At 39.2% G+C, this 12,470-nt stretch overlaps 1 protein-coding gene across 2 annotated transcripts in view; it reads right to left on the bottom strand.

The window, feature by feature from the left end:
- Window positions 1-12,470, bottom strand: part of LOC121942342 (multiple PDZ domain protein) — a 58,759-nt gene that overhangs the window by 23,848 nt on the left and 22,441 nt on the right. Inside the window, exons 20-22 of one of the 2 annotated variants that reach the window (XM_088075461.1) lie at window positions 9,510-9,708; window positions 4,927-4,968; window positions 866-1,195 (exon numbers count right to left, since the gene is read on the bottom strand). In XM_088075461.1, the coding sequence (XP_087931587.1) occupies window positions 866-1,195; window positions 4,927-4,968; window positions 9,510-9,708 (571 nt within the window). The remainder of the gene's footprint in view (window positions 1-865; window positions 1,196-4,926; window positions 4,969-9,509; window positions 9,709-12,470) is intronic. The other variant, XM_088075460.1, reaches the window with a different exon arrangement.

Genomic DNA, 12,470 nt, shown 5'->3' with positions numbered 1-12,470 from the left:
TAGTGGTGCTATCTGCGCAGCAGGAGCCTGTAGCCAGTTAAGTTACAGAAGAGGGCAGAACAAATGGTTCCACCAGGGCTGAAAGAGAGCGGCCAGGAGAGGAGGATAGGACCAAGGCTCGCACGGGAGGGAGGAGAGGGAAAATGAGGTAAAGAGAAAAAACCAGAGAGGGAGAGAGAGAGAGAGAGAGATGAGAGGCAGATGTAGACACAAAGAGTCAAGAGAGGAGTCTAGCAGAGAGAGAGACAAAGACAACGCACTGGAAGATAAGAGCGAAGAAAAGGCTGCGCAGAGAAATGGGAGTGAGCGAGGGAGGAGAAAGGCAGAGGCAAGAAGATGGAGCGAAAGCAGGGATAGACAGAAGCGAAACAATTCATTTTCGCTGACAGTCAGCACCGAGATCCATAAGCGAACGGCTAAATATAACTCAGAGATTCAACATTCAGAGAAGCTTTTTTTTCTCTTTACCACAAAGAAGAATGGAGAGGAGAAAATGCGGACTGGAAGAGACTCAAACTGAGCCGGCAGCGTACTGAAACACATTGTTTCTTCCATGGATACGCTTAATTAAAGTGTCAGATAATAACTCAGATCATTAGCATGACTTTCAGCGGCTGAAAAGTGCGATCCGTAACAGTAATAAAAGCCTGGCTGCTATAATATCAGGAGGTTGACACAGAACGGGCAGAATGTATAGAGTGTATTTCACAGCCTGAACTCTCTGCAGCAAACATATCAACATGTAATAAAGCAGGAGCCTTGAAGTCTAATAAACCCTGAGACAGGTTTATCTCACACTCTGGGGGCCTGACTAGGGATTAGGTGACCATAAATAACAGAGTGAGACCTCTGGATCTTACATTACCTTGAGTCTGGGGCCGGGGTGATGGTGGGGACCACGGCTGGGCCCCTGGATGGAGCTTTGAAGGAAGCCGAGGTTCTGCGTATTGCTGGATCTGGAGCTGCCGATTTAAATTTGACCGAAGCGGAGGGTCTGAGGGTGAACGAAGCCGGAGTCGGAGCCGCAGCAGCTCTGATCGGATCTGGGGATCTGGCCGGAGCCGAGGCAGGCTCTGGAGAAGGGGTCGGTGGGGTGGGTGAGGGACTCGCGCTGGTTGTTGCAATGGATGCCAGAGGCGGTAAACACAAACGGGCGCGGTACTCGTCCACCTGATGGGCTGGGACATAGGTTATGCTGAGGGCAGAGGAATGTGGGAGAGGAAGTGTGGGGGCAGGGTGAAAACATTTAAAATATTAATATGGAGTTGACATTTGCACATTTTTTTTAACATTCTGCACCAAACAATAATACATAGGATGATAAAAAGTGAGAGGAATGACACGGCACTTTGTGAATGGTTTCTATTCATGATAGATGGATGATTATTTCAGCCATTGAAGGAGGGAATAATGAAATATTATAGTTTAGAGGAACAGTCTGACATCTTGAGAGATTCTTTTAGTAACTTTCTTATTGAGGGTTAGATGGAAAGATTGACACCACATCTGTACTGTAGCAACAGCCAGGAGTCAGCCATCTTGTAAGCTTAGCACAAAGACTGGACACAGGGGGAAACAGCTAGCCAACATTGTACGCTTCCAAACCTTGGATGCACTACAATTGTATATATCATTTTTATCATATCAACGTTTCTAAAGTGACGCAGTGTATGAGCGGACTTTGTCGTCAGGAGGTGGAAGGGTTGGTGGATGGCGGGACTCATAGCAGACCACAGTTTGAGACCAAAACCCAAAAAACCCAAAATGGTTGTCTTTTAGCATGTTATCCCTGCATTTCCTCTGGCTTTTTAGCCCCCAAACAGGGGTGTTTTAGTAATTTATTGTTGTGTTTCCACAGGGGATAAAAAGCAGATATTTTCTATTGAGATATCGCTGCATTTCCAGCCACGAATGTGCCGCCAAAAGCCAAAGTTTTTTTTTAGCCAAAACATGGTCTTTTCCTATCCATAACCAAGTGTTTTTTTGCCTAAACCTAACCATACATTAAACCACTGTGTCCTTGCACTGTAAAGAAGTGAAAAATGTCAACCTATCCAATGCATAAGAATGTACAGATGGATCGTGTCTGGGGTTTGCAGAAACACAAAATTCCGACACTTTTTCTGGTAATGAATTTAATTTAAAAGCTCACTAGTAAACACATTATATCTTAATGTTAAATGTTAAATTAAATTTAAAACTGATAAACTGGGGTTTCATGGAATATTTTTTGACTAGTTGTAGGAACTTCCTGGAGTCTTGTTGTCTACATGACATTTGAGTGCGATTGGTATCGATCTTTTCAACCAACTCTTGGTAAGAAAGCAAATAAGCATAATTTCAAAAATACCAGTGCTTTAATTCATATTCATTCCAGGTACAGGTTAACTTCACAAGGTCAGAGCTGTCAATCAGGTGATTTGACAGAGTGGATGCTAGATAGTACCCATCAAACCACCAGAGAGTCTCACCTAGTCTTTCCCTGCTTATGGTCATTGGCTAGTCTTCAAAACTTGATGAGTCAAGGTTGAGGTGGTTTGCGTTAGGGCAGAAAGGTTCGTGTTAGGGTTAGCACTAGCCAATCACAGCGCAGTGGGGTGGGACGAGGAATTTGGTGGGTACCGTCTAGTATTGACCATTTGACAGCTTTTAGCTTTAACAAATATGTACCCTTAAATAAAAGATGGTAAAGCTTCAAGCACCTTAAGCAATGTTTAAAGTGGAAATAGAGAATATTTCACTCTAACATATAAATGTGAAGAAATTGTTGATTGCACAATTTATTGACTAGACTAGAATAATGACAGCATTTGTCTTTAGATTGCAGCTTCGCTTTCATTATACAATTCTGTTTGCCCCTGGAAACGACATACAGGGCAAATAAAGGCTCTGCTTACAGCACAAAAGAAATGCGTTAACAATTGTGCAACCAAAACAGGAAGAGGATTGCGCTTTTGTTTTCTCTGGTAGCTATTGACTGCCATAGAGCATCAGGTGAAGGTCTTTGCAGTCACTAGCCTCAGTAATGGAAATTGTGGCATGAATGAAATGAATGAACAACTGGACTAACTGCGTGAACTCTACCCTGCAGAAAAAAAAGGAGTGCTGTTGCTAAGCTCTTCAAACATGCAAAGTGATAAAAAGTTGCCAGTTTCCACTTTAATAATGGTTAACTATTCTACTCATCATTAGTAATCGATAAGCAATAAACCCTTTGAAACTTGAGCAAATTGACTTGATTTCTTTGAACATAGGAGGGTGAACTGACAAGAAATAGCCCAGAAATTAGTATGAAAATGACTTGAAAATAAGCACCCTCAAAAAAGAAGTTAAAAAATACACTCAAAAAGAGTGCCAAGAAAAATTGAAAAGTTTTCCTGTCACAGAATTTTAAATAATTAAGAGAATTAGAAATATAGTTTTTTAGACATTTTTCCCATGTTTTTGATCATATGCAATAATTACCCCCCAGCTAATTTTCAGGTTATTTCCTTTTCACCCTCTTTTTTTATTTCAGTATGCAGGCTATATTTTGCCAATCAGACCATCAATTTCTCAGGTTTTAGAGGTTTAAATGCAAAACTGATGAAGAAAACTGATGTCAATCTAGGTGTTAAAGGGTTAACAATTATTATTATTAGTTTTATTTATTTATTTTTTTTTATCTAAGATCTAAAAAACAATCAATAACCAACCACTAATTTTAAGGCTGCTGTCTTACATGTCAAATGTTTTTCAGTGGCCTAAAATGACAGATGTGCCCCACTCTCTCATCACTGCTTATGAGAAAAATGAAAACAAAATGTATATTCCACTGTCACTACAAGATGCATTTTTGATTCAAGACAGCTCTAAGCATTTCTGAAACATAACATTTGGAATAATAAAATGTGTTTTGCATAAGCCCGGATCTGTCTAAGCTATGGCGTAAATGACATCATTTAAATAAAGTGTCAGTGGGACATCATTAAAGCCCCTCCCCCTCCCACTTCCATTCTTGTGTGACGCCACCAGCAGACATGCTGTTTGAATCCACTGAAAGAGCCAATTTCTCTGTTCCACTCATGGTGGCAGATTGAATATGGAGGTCTTCCACACTAAGCTGTTGTGACTGAGCCATGTGGACAGCCTGTCGTGTCTCAACAGAGGCAGTTTGATAGTGACAAGCCCTCACCCTTCTATGTCTGTCTTATTCTGGGGCTGCCAAAGCAACTCATCTGCCTCCACTCTCTGTTAGTTTGTCTGCAGTGCTGTCAGGAGGAGGCAGTGTGAGCATGTGTGTGCGGGCGAGTGTGTTTGTGTGTGTGTGTGCATGTGACGGAGAAAGACAGAATGCATGTGTGTGTTCATCTGTGTGTGTACTGTGGTGTGCATCTGTGAGAGGCTCTTTAAAACGCTCTTTTATTCAGAAGCGCACTGTTCAAGGTGAGATGAGCGATGAATTATTCAGAGATATTTCCCATAGCAGGAAAAAGGTGTTTTTGGAGGTTAGACCATTGAAAGGCTGTGTATGTGTGTGTGTGTTAGTGTGTGTGTGAGTGTGTGTCGGTAAAAGCAAGAGAGAGAGAGAGGGAGAGGTTGATAGAGAGAGAGAGAGAGTGGGTGTTTTGCAGGGCAGCACAGTAGTGGAGGTGGGGCACATTTCCAATCAGCCAAACAAGCATTGTCAATGTGGAGCCATAACTGCTGATGTTAGAACAAGTAATGATTTACCCAATTTTCCCTCCGGCAATCTTTAAAATTTCATCATCTAATCTAATTTAACATGACTGCGGCGCCTCAGTCAACTATGACTGCAGTGTCAAAAACAAGGTGGTAATGGAGATCCAAAGTGAGACGAGATCGTTTAGACGTGATGATGCAGTGAAAGTCATGTTTGTGACTGCGGCAAGCACATATTTATATTTATGATGCACATATACTCACTCATTCGAGTCACACAGACTGTCAAGATCTGCATGGGTGGATCTAGAAAATGTGAGCAGTATTCAATTACTTTTTTTTGTAGCAGTTGATTGTTCTCTACATTCCCAAAGGAGCTCTCTACATTCTCTCTAAAGTAAGAACTCTGGCTTTCTCGTTTTTCAAGCAAAGACGTGTTTAAACTATGACATGAGGGGAAATGCATATGAATGCAGTATAAATAACTGTGCTATATAACTGACTGAAATCTGCTTTACATGTGCCACACGTGTCCTACTTTCACGCTGAGCCCAGTGCAGGGCCTTGTTTTGGGTCATAAGTGGTGGTCACTCAGCCCAGTCACCAGAGGAAAATGTTGGCATTTTACATTCTGCAAACCACACATTTCATACATGGAATATCATCATAGGTAACATAGTTTATGAGCTGATTTTGTGATTGGGAGGTGGAGATGATAATAATGGTACCATCGGCGAGACAGCTCCCGAGCTGCAGACCACTGATCAAGACAAGACCAATAACAAAACCTGATTGTTTTTTGGCAAACCTTTGCGACATTTATTTTGGCATTTGAGCCACCGAAACTGGGTATTTTTCCATACTTTTACAGCGGCTTTTTTAAAAGTCAAAACGTGATCTTTTTTTCAGAGGGGAGTCCTGATCAAGTAGTAATTTAATATTGAGTACTTGCCCATACCGATTTCTGATCCAATACTTTATTTTTCTAGATAATAAGATAAGAAGAAGTACAGCATTATCAAATCAATCAAACGTATATGCATGACTATTAAAAAGCTCTCAAATGTGTGGAGAAAAAAAAATAAACCTGCATCCAAGCTGTAGATGTTTTTTATTTTGCTTTTTACACAATAACTAACAAACCCTCCCTTTAAGTTTTTTTTGGCCTTGTGACTGTTGAGAATGAATTTCTCTGTCCCTTTAAGAGAGTATTTTCCAGTGTTAGTTGCTTCCATGTAGCTTTTGTTACCTGCATAACCTTTAATCCGTTGAATAAAGCTGATACAGAAGAGCTGACATAAACACGGAATTGATTCGAGCTCACAATAGCTCAATACAGCCAATCTTGATCAGTTGAGAAATGCCTTCAGTGACTCCTGTTACCGATATTTGAGATCAGATCAGGACATCCCTAGCTTATTGTACCTAAATCTAACCAGTCTATACCACAGCGTTGTTAAGAAACAAAAAGTTTCATTGTATTCTCTAAAAAATAATGCACAAATGCAAGATATCCATGGTCTGCAGAAATGCACAATGCAAACACTTGTTCTTTTGAATCAAATTTTTCCAATACAAAAAACAGCAGTGTTACCATGTTATGTGTTATCTTTTAGTCACGTTCGGCCACATTATAACCTACGAAATTCACGATTGTGGTGTAGTAGCCATGGTAACTGGTTGCATTTTAATGATCTGTACATTTTCATACAATTTTTTAAGATAAAGTAAGCTCATAACTGATCATAGTTTACAGAGATAAGTAAGAAGATGTTATCCAGGCATAATGCACCAAAAGTCCCAAATTTCAATTTACCCAAGTATCATGCATTTTGTGCCAGGTGGTTGCAGCACACCTCTGGCACAGTTAGAGATGCATTGGATTAGGAGGATCATCATCACTGGGTGTGTTGGGGGTTGGGAATCATCATCAAATCTGTTTTTCTAATTGCTTTCGAAAGCAGATCACTTTTTGTGATGGCTTATTGATGGTTTCCTAATACTGAATCAAGACCGAAATCTCCAAAGAGGAAACTGATTTTGCTAGGCAGAAATAAGTATTGGATCCTAAATATGAAACAGTGGGAAACATTTGGAATACAGCACATTGTGGCCACTACTTAAATAAATTCACAGTTCCAGAGATAGTGAAGTTTCAGTCATGATGTTTCCTGCATGTAATGATGTAGACTTACATCATTAGGGTGATAAAATGTGTCTCAAATAATAGAACTCAATTTTTTGAGTTTCCTTTATACAGGTGTTTTCACTTATGGTCCACAATTTCACCTCTTCTAAGGTCAGTGTGGGCATACACAGACCTTGTTTGATCTCACAGTGCATTACACTGGAATGTAAAAGTTGGAATATCCGAGTGACTAATCAAAAATTCCAACTGGAACGCCCCCAAAAGTGTCTGATTTCTGACACAAAATCTAGTTGTGCTTGATTAGTACTTAATTCTTTCGAAGTCGTTGCAACCTAAAAATGACAAGTAAAATTAACTTGTTCATTCTAAGTGTTAGCAACTTAATAAGTTAACCAAGTTAGTCTGACTTAACTTGATCGTGCCAAAAAAGTTTTTTCATGTGGTGTAGTGAGGATATCTGCAAGTTCTCTTTTGTAACATAATTAAGAATATATAAGCAAAAATTATTGGAGTTTTGCAACCAGCAGTTGCAAAGTGCTGTTTAGTTTATTACTCTTAAAAGCATACACATAATATGCATATTTTGATGGAATGTTTCAATTTGATTGTAAGCTGACTAAATCTTGATTGAATATTTGTTTTTGTGATAATAGTGTGCCTTGGAGCCCTGTTAAAATCTTAAATAAAGTCGCAGAGAGAGATTTAGTCTGAGTATATCTAGATTTTTTTTCCCCCTAAGGCTTAAAAGTGAATTTGTTGAGAATGAATAATTCCATTTGTTTCTACAAACACTGGCCTTGTCTTAAGATGCTCAGAATAGCATTTTGTTAAAATAAAAAACAAACCTCTGAATTAAACAGTCTTTGTTGTACTTACCTTGTTTATCTGAGGCAAACAGCTTCCTAAATTACACTAAGTAAGCAACACTGTTCAATTAAGTTGGACTAACTTGTTTTACTTAAGGTGCTAACACTTCAAAAGAACAGGTTCATTTCAGTTGTCATTTTGAGTTTCAACAACCTCACAAAATTAGGTTAATGCAAGAAATGTTAATAATACATAAAGTCAACATAACTTACATCTAATACACTGAATAAAGAGAATTGTTAAACAACTTTAAATAATGACTTCTATCGGTGACACATAAAGTTTTTTCAACTTAATTTCCAAGCAGTTGTGTTACTCAAACTTGATCACTTGATTTGAGAATACTTAATTATTTTATGTGTTACTGAATGAAGTAATTTTTTAAGTTGGTTAATAATGCTCTTTTTTCACAACTTACCTTTTTCAAAGTAATCGTTTTAAAACAGATTGATGTGTCAGATATTACAGTGGGTTGGAGAGACACATTTATCATTTCATATCGCAAAGTTACATAAATCCAACATAGCTCAGCCTGACTTCAACCTCAGAAGATGTCTAATTAGCCAGAATAAGTGAAAACACCTGTCTGGGTTGGCAGGGTCTTTAAGCCATGGGCCTTTTTTCAACAGAAGGCATTCTGACGTTGTCACGGCAGAGAACGCACAGGGATAAACACTGAAATTAATGACGGCTGAATTCTATTTAGCTGCTTCTTTCCGAGGATCCTGATCACTGACACGACTTACTGGGACACTAAAATGAAGCCATCGTTATTGGTATTCGTAACACCAGTGCTTTTACCACCATGACAAGTCAAGAAGACCACATAACATTGCTGCATATCATAAAAACTGTGGTTAACATTCTGTGCTGCTGGGCTGCTACTTTCAAATTAGCAGAACTTTATTTTCAGCTGTATTTGTACTTGATGATGCCATGTGGGGTGTCAGAGCCAGAGGTCCCTCTCTACGACAATTAAGAAATCTGAAGCAGCACTTGAGCCATTGTAAGAGGGTGACGCATACAGTGTTCCATATCCAGTCACCTGGTTTTTCCGGAGTCACACTGAGAATTATTGAAAACAGGTGATTCATAGGGAGCACGGTGATGTAGACTGAGAAAACTTTATAATGCCTGGAAGAGCTTTTATAGAGTTGTGCAAAGTACACCATGATTCTATGGTAGCCATCACCTGCAATGGTGGTGCTTGCCATAGGCGATCTATGCGGCTGCCTAGGGCGCCATCCCAGGTGGGGCGCCAAATTTACTACCCAGAAGCTTCCACTGAGTTACACTGTAGGTGGGTTTCAGTTAAAGATTTTCAAAAAAAAATGGATTGCACAAAAGAAGAATAAATGAAAACAAAAAACAACATATAAAAAAACATTGTTATCAGCTATCTGCCACATTGTTAATTTAAACATTGGTATCAGTATCTGCTGAGATTTTCAAAATCTGTGCATCCACAGTTCAATTAGAAAGTGAACTTGTATTTTTTATTATTATTTTTCAGGTCAAGTTAGTTTATATTTTCTTTTTGGCCATTTTATTTGAATTGTTTAATGAGCATTTATTGGTTATTTATGTATTTGAATATTATAACATATGCCCAACATGTTACTAGCACTAAAAGCAAATTAGCACATATTCTTTTTTTTTTTTTTGTTGGTTAGATTTTTATTTGTTTTTTTTTTAAGGGGTAGGGGTGCCAAGGGGGCTTGTCTAGGGCACCAAATGTGCTAGAACCACCCCGGATCACCTGTTCCTTTTTCAGCCCAAAACAAAACCCTCTACATAATGCAATGCTGTTGGACAGTGACTGGCTCCTCACCTCATCTCTGGCCCTATGACAGAGTGTCTGCGGAGCGTGGCCCTGGCCCTGGCGTTGGTCAGATTGGATGTAGGTTCTCCGTTGATGGCCAAGATGGCGTCCCCCACCCCCAGCCTGCCATCCTGGCTAACAGAGCCCCCCTGGACCACAGTGCGCACCAGCATGCCTGAGCCGTCCTTGATAGCACTCACCGACATCCCTGCCAACGCGCACATACACAAACACGTACACAAACACACACATGAGCACAGGTGAGTGGAGGGTTGGCTAAGGCTGCTTTGAATGCATGCCAAACAGACAGACAGTCGCCCAAACAAACACCTGACACCTGACACCTGGCATAATCAGCATAATCAAGACAGACACTAGGCAGATTAGCACACAAACACGGCTACACATGCTTGACATTTACACAGCGTCATCCTTCCCAGTCACATTCGCATAAGGTGCACAAACACAATCGCACCCGCAAAGGGCGCAGGGCACAGGTGACTCGAGGGGGTGACACATGCCAGTCGCACAAACACCTGACTCTGGCATTATCAAACCGGACGCTAGGCGGATTACACAAACACTTCATTAATGCAAACAGGCAGAAGCAGGTAAATCAGGCATCACACACACACACACACACATACGCGCACACCTCACACACACACACACACACACACACACACACAGTGCAGACAGGGAAGGCCACAGCAAATTAGGAAGTCTAGTCTACGGCGCCTGCATACTACATTGCCATCTAATGGAGGACTATGCACATCCACAACACTATGGTCGTACAGAATTTGAAGTTGGTCAAAGAAATGACTTTGTGCTTATTTTTTGATCAAATAAATAGTTTATTGTTTTTTGGTGTTACATTCAAATTACAATACAATCATAGTGCATGGAATACAGTCGACTGGAGACACAGCTACTGACGCTGACAAGTCACACATTTTGAAGACATGAGAGGAAGTCTGAAGACTATGATTAATGTCTCAGGTGTTGCTAATAACACAGCATCAAAATACATTTTCTGTAACAATTTCCATAAGAAAATCTATTTGTTTTGACCTCAACAAAACTTCATTAGAGTACCACAAACATACAATAAGTGCAACAGATTCACACCATTCAAGAATTCACAAAGACTTCTAACTAGGCTGCTTATATTCACGTATTTAGACGAGCAAGGCAATAAAAAAGACCTCATTTTAGTCCATTAAACCTTCTTCTTTAACTTTCTTCTTGGCTCTAAACTCCATTCAGTCCTTGTTATACAAACCAGCCATATGCTGTGCTTGCTGAACATGTAAGGATGTCTCATAGTGATGCGCGGGCCGACCGACGTGTGGGTCGGGCTGTTTGGGTAAAGTTGTTGGAAATATTGCTGGTTTTGAGTGGGCAGATCACAAAGTTATACAGCAGCCTGCTGAGTAAGTTATTAAGTTACAGAAACATTGTGCAATAATCCAGTTTCCACTTTCTCTTCCCCTCCCTCTGTCTCCCTCTTTCTCCTTGTCTCTCACCAAGCAAGCAGCTTTTTCATCAGTGCCGCTGTGCTCAGTTATTAGGCTTTTAACCAGGAATGTTTGTTGAAGTACGACATATTTTGACTAAATCTTTCCAGTCATAATGTCCGGTAAAAATATTTTCCTCTGCAAATATGGCCTAACACCATGTCCTAACAGCCAGCACGTGCCGCTCTAAATCCGTTAAAAATCCATTTCTCTAATGGTATGTAAACAAATCATCGTACTTATCAGCTGTGTGCTCATGTCAACAAACCAAAGAGGTTATCAGCTGTGCGCTCAATATCATACTTTAGATATAATCATGTAACCCTTTGAAGCCTGGACCGATTCTTGTGCTGCTTTCAGATGCCTTTCAAAAGTAGAAAAACCTTTGAGCTCAGAGTATATTAGTGTGATTTTTTTCAAAAACATAGGAAAAGGTAAATGAGCAACTTGATAATAAATGTTTTACAAATTAGTAGATTTAGAAAATTATGTTTTAAAAAAGCTAGGGAAAAATGTCTAGGAAAAAAGCTACTTGTAATTATCATAATTTCATAATTAGATATTTAAACTTATGTGACAAAATCATTGTAATTTTCACTTTTTACTTTTTAAAAAAATATTTCATTTTTAATACTAATTTTCAGGTAATTTTCTTGTATTTTTAACTAATTTCTTGCTATTTTTTAATAATTTCTTGTTTCATTGCTCATTGTCTTCTTCCCATGTTTTTGGAAGAAATCGAGCCAATTTTTCTAGGGTTTCAAGTGGTTAAAGATGGATGAGCAGTTGTTGTTTTCCATTATTTTTGTAAGCAAAAAAACATGTTTTATATTGTAATATCGAATTACTTACATTATGGCCAATAGCAAATATGTTATTACGGGTGGTCATTTATCTAAAAAACTTTAAGCTCCGGTTTGCAAATTGCGGTTTGGGTTCAGGTCTTCGATAAACTCATATGGGGCAGATTGGCTCTCAGACCCTGACCCACACATCACTAATGCCTCATCTCCAACATTGGGCATAAAATCATAGTTGCACAATGGATAGAATAGTACATGGCACCTAATAATAGGAAAATTGTAAAGTAGTGCAAAGAGATATCGTACTACATAATAAAAAATCTCCAATAATTGGGCTTTACAGATACAAACCATAACTCTGCCCATGCTGAAGTTTTTGCTTCCAGTTTAAATATATTAAAATTAACAAAAAACACAGGCAATCTGTATACCCTCCGCATCCAGAAAGCCATGCTACATTAAATATCTCTGCAAGAGGGCCTACAATATTTTAAACAGATGAAAACCAAAGAATGTAGTGACACACAGACTGTAGGTTATGACCTTGATTTTCTCTACCTATGAACATTTACATAATTTTAAACTTTCACACACCCACAAGTAGTGTGGCGCCTTATTAGAGCAAGTTTCCAGAATACAAATGAGTT

This window comes from Plectropomus leopardus, chromosome 3 (assembly GCF_026936395.1).
Source record: "Plectropomus leopardus strain MGB_pleo_1.0 chromosome 3, ASM2693639v1, whole genome shotgun sequence".
In the NCBI taxonomy this organism is placed as follows: Eukaryota; Metazoa; Chordata; class Actinopteri; order Perciformes; family Serranidae; genus Plectropomus; species Plectropomus leopardus.
Note: the sequence above shows the minus strand (reverse complement) of the source record. Positions and strands in the feature narration are given on the sequence as shown.